The sequence below is a fragment of the Elgaria multicarinata genome, chromosome 1 (assembly GCF_023053635.1).
Source record: "Elgaria multicarinata webbii isolate HBS135686 ecotype San Diego chromosome 1, rElgMul1.1.pri, whole genome shotgun sequence".
Classification (NCBI taxonomy): domain Eukaryota; kingdom Metazoa; phylum Chordata; class Lepidosauria; order Squamata; family Anguidae; genus Elgaria; species Elgaria multicarinata.
This window is the reverse complement of record NC_086171.1, coordinates 28,042,163-28,057,468: the sequence shown is the minus strand read 5'-3', so window position 1 is coordinate 28,057,468 and position 15,306 is coordinate 28,042,163. Positions and strand designations below refer to the sequence as shown.

General features: G+C 42.7%; 1 protein-coding gene across 2 annotated transcripts in view; it reads left to right on the top strand.

Annotated features, from left to right (window-relative positions):
• Positions 1 to 15,306, top strand: part of ITGB1 (integrin subunit beta 1) — a 51,922-nt gene that overhangs the window by 13,126 nt on the left and 23,490 nt on the right. For both annotated transcript variants that reach the window (XM_063125496.1, XM_063125504.1), the window contains exons 2-3: positions 6,801 to 6,870; positions 7,891 to 7,976. In XM_063125496.1, coding sequence (XP_062981566.1) covers positions 6,801 to 6,870; positions 7,891 to 7,976 — 156 coding nt within the window. The remainder of the gene's footprint in view (positions 1 to 6,800; positions 6,871 to 7,890; positions 7,977 to 15,306) is intronic.

The following is a 15,306-nucleotide window of genomic DNA, read 5'->3' as shown; positions in this document are numbered from 1 at the left end:
GTTTTCATTATTTCTTCCATTTTATTATGGGTGGGAATTTTTCATATGCAGAGCTCCAACAAGACTGCCTAGCAACAGTATTTTCTTCTACGTGGTCCATGTGTATCACACAGGGCCTGTTCGGACAACACGCTAAGCCATGGTTAGGCCGCTAAGCCTTTTGCAGCAAATGGTTAGTGAGCATGTTTAAACTGTGGTTATGTAGCCACCATGGTTAGGAATGGTTCACACAGCACGCTAAGTCATGGTTCACACGACACACTAAGCCAAAATGTTTAGCTCAAAATGCCTCACCACCATGGCTTAGCATGTTTCCTGAACAAGATCACAGAAATGGCAAACTCTGCGGCATTTTTTGAAACAGAGAGAGAAGAAACTATACTATGTATATTTGGGTAAACTTTTCCTTTTTGTTTCAAGTTGAGTATGTAGTTAATATGCTTCTCTTAGGGTAAACACCCCACCCCGCAAAAGCTTTAAGCAAATCCCAGATACCTTGGCTTCTGTAAGACCTGCTCTGTGTTGGCTGTGGTGATTGGGGAAAATTCCCAGTGATAGCCTGTCATTATATGGCTTAAATTGTATGGTTCTTTTCTGTCTGTGATTGACTTTGCCTGTCACAGGAATAATCAGATAAATGTTTCTAGGTTTAATTCGTAAGAATAAAGAAGGTACATAATTCTTAGTCTTTTTCTTTTCATCAATAGGAATGTAATTAACTTTCTTTCTAATGTGGCAATAGTTTGGATTTTTTTTTTTAAAAAAAAAGAAGTTTGTCCAGCCTTTGTGAAGTCTAAGGTATGCTCTAGAAACAGTGCAGTGTGTAATATATACAATAAGCTATATTGTAAACAAAATTGGTTTTATGTAGCTAAATATGGTCTTGAAAATTGCACACAGCTGAATAACCTCTTCTAGAAGGAGGTTTGGAATGAAAGCGTCTATGGTGTCTTGAAGTATAAGAGAATAAGAAATTTCTGCTAAGTTGCAATAACGTTTTTTTTGGGGGGGGAGAGGGGGGAATTCATGGAAATAGCAATAAGTTAAGATTTCTTAACTTACCAAAATGACCTGAATTGATGAGAAAATGGTAGTGGTGTTGTAATATTAACATCTGCTGCTGAACGAAAAATTCTTCTGTTGGTTAGATGTTTTGATTTGTAGAAAAAGAATTAATAGCATCCAAGCTTTTGAAAAGTAAGGGTTGGTTCATACATCACGTAATTATTCAACATTTAACTAATTTAAGTTAAATTAAATTAATGGATCATGGGCATGTCTACACCAGCCATTAAATCTGGGCTGGTCTCGTGTGGGTCCCTGTGCGTCCATATGACGTACAGGGAATCCCAGGGGCAAGTGGGGACAGCCACGAGCTTTCCATGGGATATCAGGAACTGTGGAAAACCGGATGTTTACCACGGTCCCGGGAGCATCCCGTGGACCACAGGCAGTGCGGCCGCCGCTCCTGCCTCTTCCTTTCTAACGGGGCTCTGAAAATGGGCATGGACTGTATGGGAAGGCCCATGGGGTGAGCGGGTTTGGGGGGGGGGGGTGTTTTTAAAAAACTTTTGCAGTGAAGCACAATTGTGTTCCGTCTCCCCTGTTTTAAAAAAAAAAGTGGCCGCAACGTCCCTCTTTCCTTCCAGGTCATCAAGATGCTGGGGGAGGATCGTGGAAGCAGGTAAGTCCACGATCCTCCATCCTCCCTCCCTCTACACCCTTAGGTGTAGACATGCCCCATAGTACTTGGTGAATTAAGGAAAAGGCATGATTCAGAGGTTCACTTGGCCTTGTCACTGTGTCTACAAAATGCCAGCATACAACAATTCTCCCTTGTGTCTTTTCTCACACATGGCTGTCACCAATGAATTTGATGGTCCCTAAACATTTGCTGATGGGGCTTCTGTATTTGAAATATTTCTTTGGCAGTGATATATGCAAAACTGATGAGAAGCCCTTGTAGGTCATCAGAGGGTAGATTATTCTCTATTCGCCATGTACATATGACAGCAAGGCCCTTTTTATTCATAGGCAAAGTGTCATTAATGTGTCCTAGTACTTTTATCTTCTTCTTTTCCAAACCCACCTCCTAAAAAAACACGAATATCCCAACCTAGCAACTGCTCCTACCAGTTACAGCTTGTGAGTCCAGCCTCGGCAGCCTAAGGAAAGCAGTATGCCTGTTGATACTTTTCAATTATATAGTGCTTTTGAATGTTCAGAGTACCTCACTTATTTCCTTGTTATCTGTACAGCGTCCATAAGATGAAGTTCTGGTGATTTCCTTGTATTGCAAATGTGGGGTGAGGAGGAGTTCTGAGAGTGGCTTGCAGGGTTGATAAAAATCAATGGTTTTATTTAAATCTGTGGGGGTTTTTATTTAAATAATATGGATGCATGTCTACACGAGACTTTTATCCAGGGGTTATCCCTAGGTTGTCCCTGTGCGTCCACACAATGCACAGGGGATCCCGGGGGAAACAGGGATGACCCCTCCATTTTTACGGGGCAAGTGGCTGCTCAGTTATCCCAATTTTGCCCACAGTCCCGGGACCATTCCGAGACCGCAGGAGGTGTGGGCACCCGTCCTGACGGGTGCCTGTTACTTGTGAGTAAGCTCAGCACTAGAAACAGGCACAGAACCATGTGGCGTGGCTCCATGCCCATCAGGGGAGGGGGTGGCAGCAATTTTGCCACCCCTGGGATGGCAGGGAGGAAGGTTGGGGGATGATTTTGGGGAGGGGGAGAGAGTTTTTTCCCTTACTTTTTCGTTGGAGCAGGGCCTCGTTCTTGTGCGACTGGCCCCACTACTTCCAAAAGAAAAGGCGGCCACAACATCCTTGCTTCCTCCCTGGATGTCGCATGCCGCATGTGAATCCAGGGGGAGGATCTCGCGATCAGCATATCACAAGATCCTCCGCCTCCTCTACACTCTTAGGTGTAGACATGCCCAGAGAAGCTCAATGAATAGAGAATTTGGGGAGCTGGAGTACGTCTGAATGAGGAGGAGGAGGAGTCTTGACATAAATGCAAAGTGAGCAGAACATATTCATGCAGTACGGACTCCTGAGGAAGCGTCTGCTGCATGTATTCTCCACTGCACAAGGGAAATACCTAGCATGGCAGCAGTAAGCCTTAAAAAAACACATTTGGGAATATATAATATATATTTGTACCTGCTGTGGTTGAAACTGCCCAATTTTTTAAAAGAACTTTACTTTTATTTAAAATCTGAAATAGTTAACCATTCAAAAATCCATTTGTGTGTTTTGTTCATGTTATTGTTTGTTTATTCTAGTTAGTTTACTTCTTTATTAGTACAATTTAAAAACCTGTTTGGTAGTGGTGTTGATTCTGCACATTGTGACAAAAGTTGGCATGATTTATTGACTAGTTATTTATGTATTTATTTATTTAATTACATTTATATACCGCCCCACAGCCGAAGCTCTCTGGGCGGTTTACAACAATTAAAATGGTAAACATTAAAAGTATACAAAATTTAAAAACCATCAAAAACATAAAAAACAGTATAAAAACAACAGCATCCATTTAAAAACAACAATTCTGGGGTCCATTAAAAACAAACTTAACGTTGTTAAATGCTGTTAAAAATGCCTGGGAGAAGAGAAAAGTCTTGACCTGGCGCCGAAAAGATAACAATGTTGGCGCCAGGCGAGCCTCATCGGGGAGATCATTCCACAGTCGGGGGGCAACCACTGAAAAGGCCCTCTCCCTTGTTGCCATCCTCCGAGCTTCCCTTGGAGGAGGCACTCGGAGGAGGACCTTAGAGGACCAGTTAGAGCTGGTTCATCTCCTGAATGACTTCACAAGTTCATTCTATGGGCTGGATAGGGCTGGCTCTCCTGTCGAAACCCTGGTTGATCTGTGGAATGCAGAAATGACCCGGGCAGTTGACAGGATTGCTCCCGAGCGCCCTCTCCTGAGTAGAGCTCGTATGGCTCCGTGGTATACCCCAGAGCTGAGAGCAATGAAACAAAATAGGAGAAGGCTTGAGGGCAGGTGGAGATGAACTCCTGGTGGATGCAATCAAATATTGGTAAGTGCCTATAGTAAGGCATATTCAGGGGCACTGAGGGCAGCAAAAAAACAATACTTTGCTGCCACTATTAAATCTTCAATTTGCCGCCCAGCAGAGCTTTTTAGAGTTGTCCGGGGGCTATTGCATGCTGGTCCCAAGGACATGGTAGAATCATCTGAGGCCCGCTGTAATGAATTTGCTAGGCACTTCCAGAATAAAATCTTTTGCATCCGCCAGGACTTAGACTCCAGTGTTATAGCAGGTGAATCTAGTGAGGTGTCCAGAGTACCGTCTTGTCCTGTAATCTTGGATGAGTTTCAGTTGGTACAGCTCGAGGATGTGGACAAGGTGCTTGGACAGGTCCGCGCAACCACCTCTGTACTGGATCCTTGCCCCTCTTGGCTAATAAAAGCTAGTAGGGATGGAACAGCCGGCTGGGCCAAGGAGGTGATTAATGCCTCTCTACGAGAGGGAGTGGTCCCAGACCGTCTGAAAGAGGCGGTAGTGAGACCACTCCTGAAGAAAACTTCCTTGGACCCAGAAAATCTTAGTAACTACAGGCCGGTAGCAAATGTTCCATTCCTGGGCAAGGTCCTTGAGTGGGTGGTGGTGGGCCAGCTCCAGACACTCTTGGATGAGACTGATTATCTGGATCCATTTCAGTCGGGTTTCAGGCCCGGCTTTGGCACAGAAACAGCCTTGGTCGCCCTGTATGATGACCTATGTCGGGAGAAGGACAGGGGGAGTGTGACTCTGTTGATTCTCCTTGATCTCCCAGCTGCTTTCGATACCATCGACCATGGTATCCTTCTGGAACGTCTGGCTGAGCTGGGAGTGGGGGGCACTGCATTGCAGTGGTTCCGCTCCTACTTAGCAGGACGGCTCCAGAAGGTGGTGCTTGGGGAACATTGCTCGGCCCCATGGACTCTTCAGTATGGAGTTCCGCAGGGATCGGTCTTGTCCCCCATGCTGTTTAACATGTACATGAAACCGTTGGGTGCGGTCATCCGGAGTTTTGGAGTGCCCTGTCATCAGGACGCTGACGACAGCAGCTCTACTGCTCCTTTTCATCCTCATCAGGTGCGGCTGTGGATGTGCTGAACCGGTGCTTGGCTGCGACAATGGACTGGATGAGGGCTAATAAACTGAGACTCAATCCAGACAAGACTGAGATGCTGCTGGTGGGTGGTTCCTCTGATCGGATGGGGGGTGTTCAACCGGTTCTGGATGGGGTTGCACTCCCCCTGAAGGAGCACGTTCGTAGCTTGGGGGTTCTCCTAGAACCATCTTTGTCACTTGAGGCTCAGGTGGCCTCGGTGGCACGGAGTGCTTTCTACCAACTTCGGTTGGTGGCTCAGCTACGCCCCTATCTGGACAGGGATAACCTAGCTTCAGTTGTCCATACTCTGGTAACTTCCAAATTAGATTACTGCAATGCCCTCTACATGGGGCAGCCTTTGAAGACGGTCCAGAAGCTGCAGCTTGTGCAAAATGCGGCGGCCAGATTGATAGCTGGAACAGGGAGATTTGAGCATGTAACACCGATTCTGGCCCGCTTGCATTGGCTGCCTATATGTTTCCGAGCCCAATTCAAGGTGCTGGTCTTAACCTATAAAGCCCTACATGGCTTGGGACCACAATACCTGATGGAACGCCTCTCCCGACATGAACCTACTCGTACACTGCACTCAACATCTAAGGTCCTCCTCCGAGTGCCTACTCCAAGGGAAGCTCGGAGGATGGCAACAAGGGAGAGGGCCTTTTCAGTGGTTGCCCCCCGACTGTGGAATGATCTCCCCGATGAGGCTCGCCTGGCGCCAACATTGTTATCTTTTCGGCGCCAGGTCAAGACTTTTCTCTTCTCCCAGGCATTTTTAACAGCATTTTAACAGCATTTAACAACGTTAAGTTTGTTTTTAATGGACCCCACAATTGTTGTTTTTAAATGGATACTGTTGTTTTTATACTGTTTTTATGTGTGTGTGTTTTTTGTTTGTTTGTTTTTAAATTGTATACTTTTAATGTTTACTATTTTTAAATGGTGTAAACCGCCCAGAGAGCTTCGGCTGTGGGGTGGTATATAAATGTAATTTAATAAATAAATAAAATAAATAAATAATTCTGCTTTAGTATTAAAATGATCAAATTATCATCCCATTTTTAATGAAAATTAATCTGAAAACATTTCAGAATTAATTGCTTTAATTTTTGTGAACTGCCCAGAGAGCATCGGCTATTGGGTGATATAGTGATTTAAATTGTGGTTTCAATCGTTAAAATTGAGTCCTTCAGAGGAGCGATTTAAATCAAATTAACCCTGATATTTCCTAATTATATTCAATACTTTTTCCCAATTAGATGTTAAAGATCTATAAACCAAATGAAAAGGAAAACTATATATAAACATGCAAACAAAGTGAAAGGAAAAATTGTGGTTATGCTATGTTTGTGCTTATGCTATGGTATGCCCCACTTCTTATTGCTATTTCTGTTATCTTTACTTTGCTTTTGGAAGAGTTTAAGAAAGCAGAAAATGCTTTTTGGTGCCTTGCTAATGTAGTGTTCAATCAGTTTTTACAATAACATATTTAAAAGACATAGTAAAAATATCACACGATTTTTACAATGAAGTTGAGAGAACTGTTTATTCACAATATTGTGTAAACTACATTTATGAGCCCATGTTGATTTGGGCATAAGGGAAAAGGGAGAGAATGCGGACATTATAGTTAATTATTTATATTTTATTTTCCAGGCAAATTTCAAATTTCTCATTTGGGTTGGATTATTAAGCTGCCTTGTAGTCTGTGGATTTGCCCAACAAGGTAAATGAAAATGTTTCAAAATCTTAATTTGTACAAGTTTTAGGGAGTATAGGCTGTATTTCTATTCTGCCATGCAGGTGACATGAATTCTGGAGCTATCCAGAGTTTCTGTGCTGGTGTTGAATGATGATTCCCAGACGAACATTAGGTACTTCACTTATACATGTGGTTTACCTATATTGTTATAGTCCCTGTACTCATGACAATAACACTGTTTATACAGAGGATTTATGAATAGGAGAGCAAAGGAGGAAGGGTTATGTTTGGAGAGGGGAATAAGCTGTATCTTCTGAACAGTACTCGCTTTACCAAAATGCAGGCCATCTGGAGGGCACTGAACTGTAACAGCAACTTGAAATCGCAATCTAATTGAGTAGGACTTGTTTGAAATTCTATGCATTTCCTAAACTTCCAAGCAAGAAAAACCACAAAGCCTTTCCACCATGCAGATGTACAGTGAAATGGATGGAGGTACGATCTCTCTCACACAACTTCTCTACATGCAGTTTCACGCTGTATGTCCCTGTATGTAAATATGGTGGAAAGTCGAGATCAGCTTCAATTTTCAACCGCATGTGCATGCAGTGAAATAGATGGCATATGCAATGAATCATGCATGACTGATTTACATGCAGTTGTCATGGTTTTTCTTACATGGAAGTGTTGTCTATGTAGGAAATGTGTAACTTTTGAAGTAACCTTAGTTCCTGGGCTAATTATAAGGCAGAGAAGAAAGATAGTCAGCATTGGTGCAGGGGATCTGCATAAGGCCACAGATTTTATTATTATTATTATTTATTTATTTATTTATATAGCACCATCCATGTACATGGTGCTTTCCTCTGTTCTCTGAGTATCTGTGTAATTGATTGTTAAGCAGCACTAATAATAATAACATGGTAATTCTTGATACAGTTATTAGTTTGAATTATACTTTAGGATGGCCAGGAAGACATTTACTTTTAAGTTAAGTTATTTATGTGTCACAGTGATTAACCCATGAAACTTTTTTTTTTCTAGGAGGGAACAATTGTATAAAAGCCAACGCAAAATCATGTGCAGATTGTATTCAAGCTGGACCAAATTGTGGATGGTGCAAAAATATAGTATGTATTGTTTTATTTTCTATGACATAATCTCTCTAGCTATTCTTATGCATTTAGGAACTTCTTTCCATTGATAAATAAAATAGATGTAACTGCAAATGCAAGCTATGGGGCTCTTTGTTCAACTTTTGACTCTAGGAGGTGCAGGGGGAAGTAATGCTTGTGGTTAAAATCTTGATGAAGGAGTTGTGAAACCTTTATGCTCAGCGCAGGGATGGGGACCATCCAGCCCACAGGGCATCTTTGCCTTCCAGGTAGGCCTGATGAGTTGCCGTGCATGAGTGGGCATGGTTTGCGGTTGGGTTAAACACTGGGTTGTTAATCCCCTAAACAACGCAGCAGTCTGATTCACATGTCATGTTGCACAACCTATGAAGGAGATGATTGTAGGTTTTGTGGTAAAGCGGAACAGGCACACATGCTGTAGGCACAATAACACATCGTTTTTTAAACAAGCAAGGTCACTGAAATGAACGGGACTTGTGTTATTCATGACTAACTTAAATCCCCTTTATTTCAATGGGTCCACTCTTAATATAACGAAATTTGGATCCAACCCAATAAGTATAATTATTTATTTGATTTTCATTTGCATCCCTTGTACCACATTGAATACTTCTCTAAAACACATCCCATCCTTCAGGACATACCTGGTGAGGGCAGGCTGTGGTAGGAAAGAAGGCCTCAAAAGCCTTAGCATGTGTGTGTAAAACCATGCGCAGACCTCTAAATCCCAGCCAGTGACAGGTCTGTAGAAAATAGTTTATAACTTTATTTCATGGGGGCGGGAAATCCCGTCTAGTTTTCCAATAGAATAAGCACCATACTTGAATATAAAAATCCTTTGCGGGGGGGGGGGATGTAAGGGGAGGATTTTGACTCCCAGATAATTGGAGAATTGTCTCTTCAGAATTCTTGTTTCTGTTCCTTTTTTGGTCATGTTTACTCAGAGACACCACCCTTTATCTTATCAAACAATAGATCTTTCTCCGTTCTTGCATAAGAGCCTAAATATATTTATTACTGGGATACAATAGAGGTGGAGAGGCTAAAGTTTCAAGGCTCAAGTGATGTGTGGAGTCTTTGCTGGATTATGTCTGAATGCCTAAAATGCTCATGACAAGAGTGAGTGCAGAGAGGATCCAGAAGAGATTTTTTTATTATTATTATTTTTATTTTATTTTTTATTTTCCAATACTTAAACATACATCAATACAATTAAAAGAAAAACAACATAATACAAAAATGCTGAGTAACATTAATATCATATATTCTCGCTTAATCTATTTAACATAATCATACTTAACATAAAAGTGCACCCCCCACCTCGGGATCTCATTCCTGTTTCCAAAATCTCATAGTTTCTTCTGCTGGTGGTTTCCCACTTCCCTTAGAAAACACAAATATTAGGAACTGTTTCCAAATTCCCTCAAAATCATTCGTTTTTGCTATACCTCTTCTCAGTTTAATATTACATGTCAATTTATCATTAATAGCAATATCCCATACTTCTTTATACCATTCTTCAATACAATAATCACCTTGAATCTTCCAGTTCCTAGCTAGAATTAACCTTGCTGCAGTCAGCAAATTTGTTATTAATTCCTTAATTTCTTTTTTACATTTTAAATCTTCATATAGTGAGAGTAATGCAACTCTTGGTGTTTCTTCTATCTTCATTCCAACAATTTCTTCAATCTCAGAAAACACCATCTTCCACAACTTTTGAACATATTTACATTCCCACCACATATGTAAATACGTTCCTTTTCCCCCACAACCTCTCCAACAGTTTGCTGAGTGCTGCTTATTTATCTTATTTAATCTAACCCAGGTTAGGTACCACCTCCATATAATTTTATAATAATTCTCTTTTATTCTCACTGACATATTTCTCAACACTCTTTGTTTCCATAGTCCTTCCCAACTCTGCTGTCCTATTTGTACCTTCAAATCAGTCTCCCAAACCAATTTTCCTGAGCTATCCATCAACCCTATCTCAAGCAATATTCTGTATATTTCACTCATTAACCCTTTTGTCACTATGTTTTCTCCCTTATCAATTTCTTTTTTGACAATTAGTTCCTCGAACTTCAACAACTCTCTACACTCTCCATTTTCTCTTATCCAATTTTTAGTCCATTGTTCCAATTGCCAATAGTTTAACCAAGTTAATTTTTTATCCCTTAGAATCTCTTCCATCTCCTCTCTTGTATTCATCCCTCCTAACCATTCCCTTAATTTCATTTTATTTTTCTCTATTAAAACTTTACTTAATCTACTCTTTAAATCCTCAGGGAAATTCTTTAACATTATTACCGGTGATAAAGGGGAGCTTTATAAAATTAAAATAAAATATTTTTATTTTTTGACCAAGTGACTGGAGAGTACATTTTTGGGGGCCTTTGAGTAAGACTTTAGAACTTTCAAAGACTGACCATATGAAAAGGAGGACAAGGCTCCCATATCTTTAACAGTTGCATAGAAAAGGGAATTTCAGCAGGTGTCATTTGTATAAATGGAGAACCTGGTGAAATTCCCTCTTCATCACAACAATTAAAGTGCAGGAGTTATACTAGAGTGACCAGATTTAAAAGAGTGCAGGGCCCCTGCAGCTTTAACTGGTGTGATGAAGAGGAAATTTCACCAGGTTCTCCATAGCAAGGGCAAAACTGTTTATCTTCCATTTGTTTCTTTCCCCCACGGCATTAAAGATGGCCAAGGATGGGGAAAACGTGTATTTCCTCTCTCCATTGGTGTTGGTGGGGGACTGCGCACTTTCCAAAGGACCCGGAGGGTGTGCTTTGCCTCCCCCCTGCCGCTGTTCAGGGCCTTAAAGGCCCCCTTAATCCAAGGTTTTGGGAGGGGCTTTGAGGCCATGATTGGCACGGCAGGGAGGGCAAAGTGTGCCTTCTGGAGCCTCCAGAAAGTGTGCAGTTCCCCTGGCCTGGAACAGCACTGTCCAAGCAGCACCCTGTAAATTCTCTAATCTGCAGTTTTCTGTTCCATCCAAACCAGGAAAAGTGTGCCGTAATCTCTGTTTACCAACCATGATATGAAAACTGGATCTGCCATGTATTGTATTTTGTATTTGGGTTTTTAGATTGTTGGATATTTTATTATGTTCTTAATGGTTTAAATTTTTGTGAACCACCCAGAGATCTTTGGCTATTGGGCAGTATAAAAATGTAATAAATAAATATACAAATGACACCTGCTGAAATTCCCTTTTCAATACAACTGTTGATTCAGGAGCCCCGTCCTCCTTTTCATATGGTCACCCTAACTTGCACAAACAATGCAAGCATCCCCAATTTGGAGCTACTCAGGCTTCATGAGTAGCATCTGAAGACACACCTGCCAGCTGGGCTCATGCAGACAAGAGAGATTTCTATAGTAAAACCTTTCTTACTCTGCTGATTCTTATAATGTCATTATGAGAGTAGAGATAAGTATGCCCCCTTGCAGAGTCAGCCCCTCTCCTTCTTCTCAGCTGACTCCTCAGTAGAAATCCACTAACTTCCATGGACATCAGCTATTAAATAGGGTGCAGTTACTTTCCTCCAGTTCTCTCTCCCCTCACCCCACCCCCATCTCCTCTACTTTCCAACTGCAACGATAGTGGAAATGTCTGGCGCTGCAAGCTGTATCCATATATATCTTAGTTCACACTGAAGTTTCGCCACATAACCCTCATTGAGGGCGGTGTCACATAGACACACATAGTTGATTTCTGTGCATGAAGTGGCCTGCAGTTTCTTGAACCCCAGATGAGGGGAGCTGAGAACACAAGTCTGAATTACCTGCATACAGACAGTCTGAGAGGCTTCAAAGTGACAGACGCTGCCCCCAGAAACAATTACTAGTTATAACTGGGGAGTAGGTGAATTGGTAAGTGTCTTAAAAATTCAGGACTTGAGTTAACAGTGAATAATGAATTGCACAGCTTTGGGCTTTGTCCTCTTCTTTGGCCAATTGAAAAGGTTATCTCTTCTTCCCCCACCCTCACATAAAGTGTTCCCTAATAGTTATTTAAAAACCATTCCTCTCTGGAGTCTCTCTGTCTGGATTTAATTATATTCTCCTGGTGACATTACAAGGTCAGTAACTTTAGATGCAGACAAAGCAGGTGGGCAGGGAAACAGAGAATTTTATGTGCATTTTAAATCTAATTAGAATTCTAAAAAGTGCTAAGTTGTGATAGTTCATTCCTAAGCCTAGTTTCATAGAACTGGTAAACTTTGTATGGGCAGAACTATCTCGGGTTGCAGCGAGGGATGGAATCATGCTTCTGAAAATGTGTTCTTGTATAGAGGAGCAATCCCTCACAGAAACGCTAATGTGCAGTCTGAAATGCAGACGTTTTACAGCCTAGGCCTCACTGAGCTGCTAAATTGATTCCTGCTTCTGTTTCCAAAAAATATCTCCATGCAGGGTTGTATGTTCATGGCAGAAAATGCAGACCTTAACTTGATCACTTTGTTTCTGCTTCTTATTAATGCTAAACAGTTTCTTTCCCATGCCAGTGCAAAGGCACATGAGTGGTTTGCATAATACGTTATTTGTTTTGCCACTGGAACTTTCCTCCTACTTCCTGGGCTCCAGCAGCATTTCCTGTCAAACTGGCCACACTTCTCCAGCAATTACAGGAATCGCTATGAGCCACATCCGTGTATGTAAAAGTGATAAAGCATGAAAATGTATGCTATTGTATATACCAGTGGTTCTTTTTGTGCGGGGGGGGGGGGGGAATGCCAGATATTGTCTTGGAGCTCCGTTCCTTTAAACCATCATGCAGCATGACGCACTGATCCATTCCAGTCTTGGATGAACTGCTTTATGTATGCTACCTCAGGACCCCACCTGGTGTGCTCAAGGTCCATAGTTCAAACTGCTGGGAGAGATCAAGCTGCAGTACCTTTAAAATTTTGGTGAGGGTCCGTAGCCCAGGGGCAGAGGCCATGCTTTGCATGCAATAGGTCCTGGGTTCAATCCCTGACATCTACAGTGTAGTTTCTGCAGGTGATGGCAGAGAATGCTCTTCCTGGGACACTAGAAAGAGGGGACAGGAGCAGGCAGAAGTAACATCGGGGCCTGCTCCTGCTGGACTCTTCCCCCCCCCCCACAGGGCAAACTGCCATCTTGGCCCTGTGGGGAAGAAGAAGGACCGAGGGGACAGGAGCAGGCAGAAGTAACATCGGGGCCTGCTCCTGCTGGACTCTTCCCCCCCCCCCACAGGGCAAACTGCCATCTTGGCCCTGTGGGGAAGAAGAAGGACCGAGGGGACAGGAGCAGGCAGAAGTAACATCGGGGCCTGCTCCTGCTGGACTCTTCCCCCCCCCCACAGGGCAAACTGCCATCTTGGCCCTGTGGGGAAGAAGAAGGACCGAGGGGACAGGAGCAGGCAGAAGTAACATCGGGGCCTGCTCCTGCTGGACTCTTCCCCCCCCCCCCCCCACAGGGCAAACTGCCATCTTGGCCCTGTGGGGAAGAAGAAGGACCGAGGGGACAGGAGCAGGCAGAAGTAACATCGGGGCCTGCTCCTGCTGGACTCTTCCCCCCCCCCACAGGGCAAACTGCCATCTTGGCCCTGTGGGGAAGAAGAAGGACCGAGGGGACAGGAGCAGGCAGAAGTAACATCGGGGCCTGCTCCTGCTGGACTCTTCCCCCCCCCCCCCCACAGGGCAAACTGCCATCTTGGCCCTGTGGGGAAGAAGAAGGACCGAGGGGACAGGAGCAGGCAGAAGTAACATCGGGGCCTGCTCCTGCTGGACTCTCTCTCTCTCTCTCTCTCTCTCTCTCTCTCTCTCTCTCTCTCTCTCTCTCTCTTTCTTTCTCTCTCCTCCTTCCTTCTCTCCTTGACTCCTTTTCCTTGTGTGTCATGTCTTTATTAGATTGTAAGCCTGAGGGCAGGGACTGTCTTTTTTGCTAAGTGTAAGCCGCTCCGAGAGCCTTTTTTGGCTGAGGAGCGGGGTATAAGTATGATAAATAAATAAAATAAATAAATAAATAGAAAGATGCTACCAGTTTGAGTAGAGGACACTGGACTAAATGGACAAAGAATCTGACCTGGTATAAGTCAGGTTCTTCTGTTCTTGTTAAGGTTTTAGGTGCATGTATTACACTTCCTTTCACAGAGATAAGGAATGTTGGCACCTCTCAAGCTTGACAAATATACATGTGTCCTTGCAGCAGGTAGCGTGTCTAAAGGGCTCCCTCATGTCCTTTAGACACACTAGAAGGTTGAACAAAAATATCCTTGGTTATAGGTTTACTGTCAGTGGTTAGCTGCACCATATCTCTGCGGTGCGTAGGCCCCTCACCCAGAATCACTATTTGGAGTTTCATCTTCCTCTTGAGCTCCAGGCTCAGTGATTGCCTGTGGGATATCATTTCTTCCCACTAATAGCCACAGCTGGGTAATCTTTCAGTTCGTGGTGTTTTTGCAGTCCGGTTCTTGCCATGGCCTTTCTCCAGCTTTCACTCCTGGCATGAACCCAGCCAGCCAGGTTCTGCTTCAGCACTTCTGCTCCACATGCCCCACTCCTGGGACTGTGAGCTCATTCTTCTGGCCTCTACTTCTTTGTAGAATATGGTCCCTGCCTACCCCGCTGCAGTATGGCATCTCTCCAGAGGCCATACCGTTATGGCCCATCCTACAGTTGTTTCCTGTCTTTTCCAAGGTTTCCTAATTCTTGGCTCTTATATCTTTGTCCTTCCTCCAGTATTCTTGCCTAGTCAGGTGATAGATGCAGAATCTGTCAAGCCCCGCTCTGCCTCACATTTCTTAAAAACATGGAATTCTAAATTGGTATTACTATATCATAATCATCTACTGCAAATTTAGTTAAATTTAATATGAACAGTATTCCATTAAAATTGATTTTATGCCGTTTTCAAGCAATGATCTTCAAAGCAGCCAAGAATATTAAAAATAGTAAAACTACAACAGAAGTGCTTTGAAATTGTGCTGCTAGATAGCAGCATTATGCAGGTATTGCATCTTTTTCTCTTTAATTGATTTTCTACAGTGACAAAAATGCTGGAAGAAATGGTAGGACAATACAGTGGGTTTATTGGTGGAAGACAACATCAACTCCCCCCTGTAAAATTCGATAAATGAGACAGGACAATGGTGCGATAAAAGTGTCATTAGAAAGCACCCAGGCATTAGAACAATTATGTGTTTCAGTATTAAAATCATAATTATATGCAGTAAAAGATGACGAACTGATGAAAATATTCATTTACTGAAGTAGATTTTTTTCCTTTGGCAAATCTTGCAACACATGCTTTTTAAAAGCTAAAATCAGGTTTGGATTTTACAAAG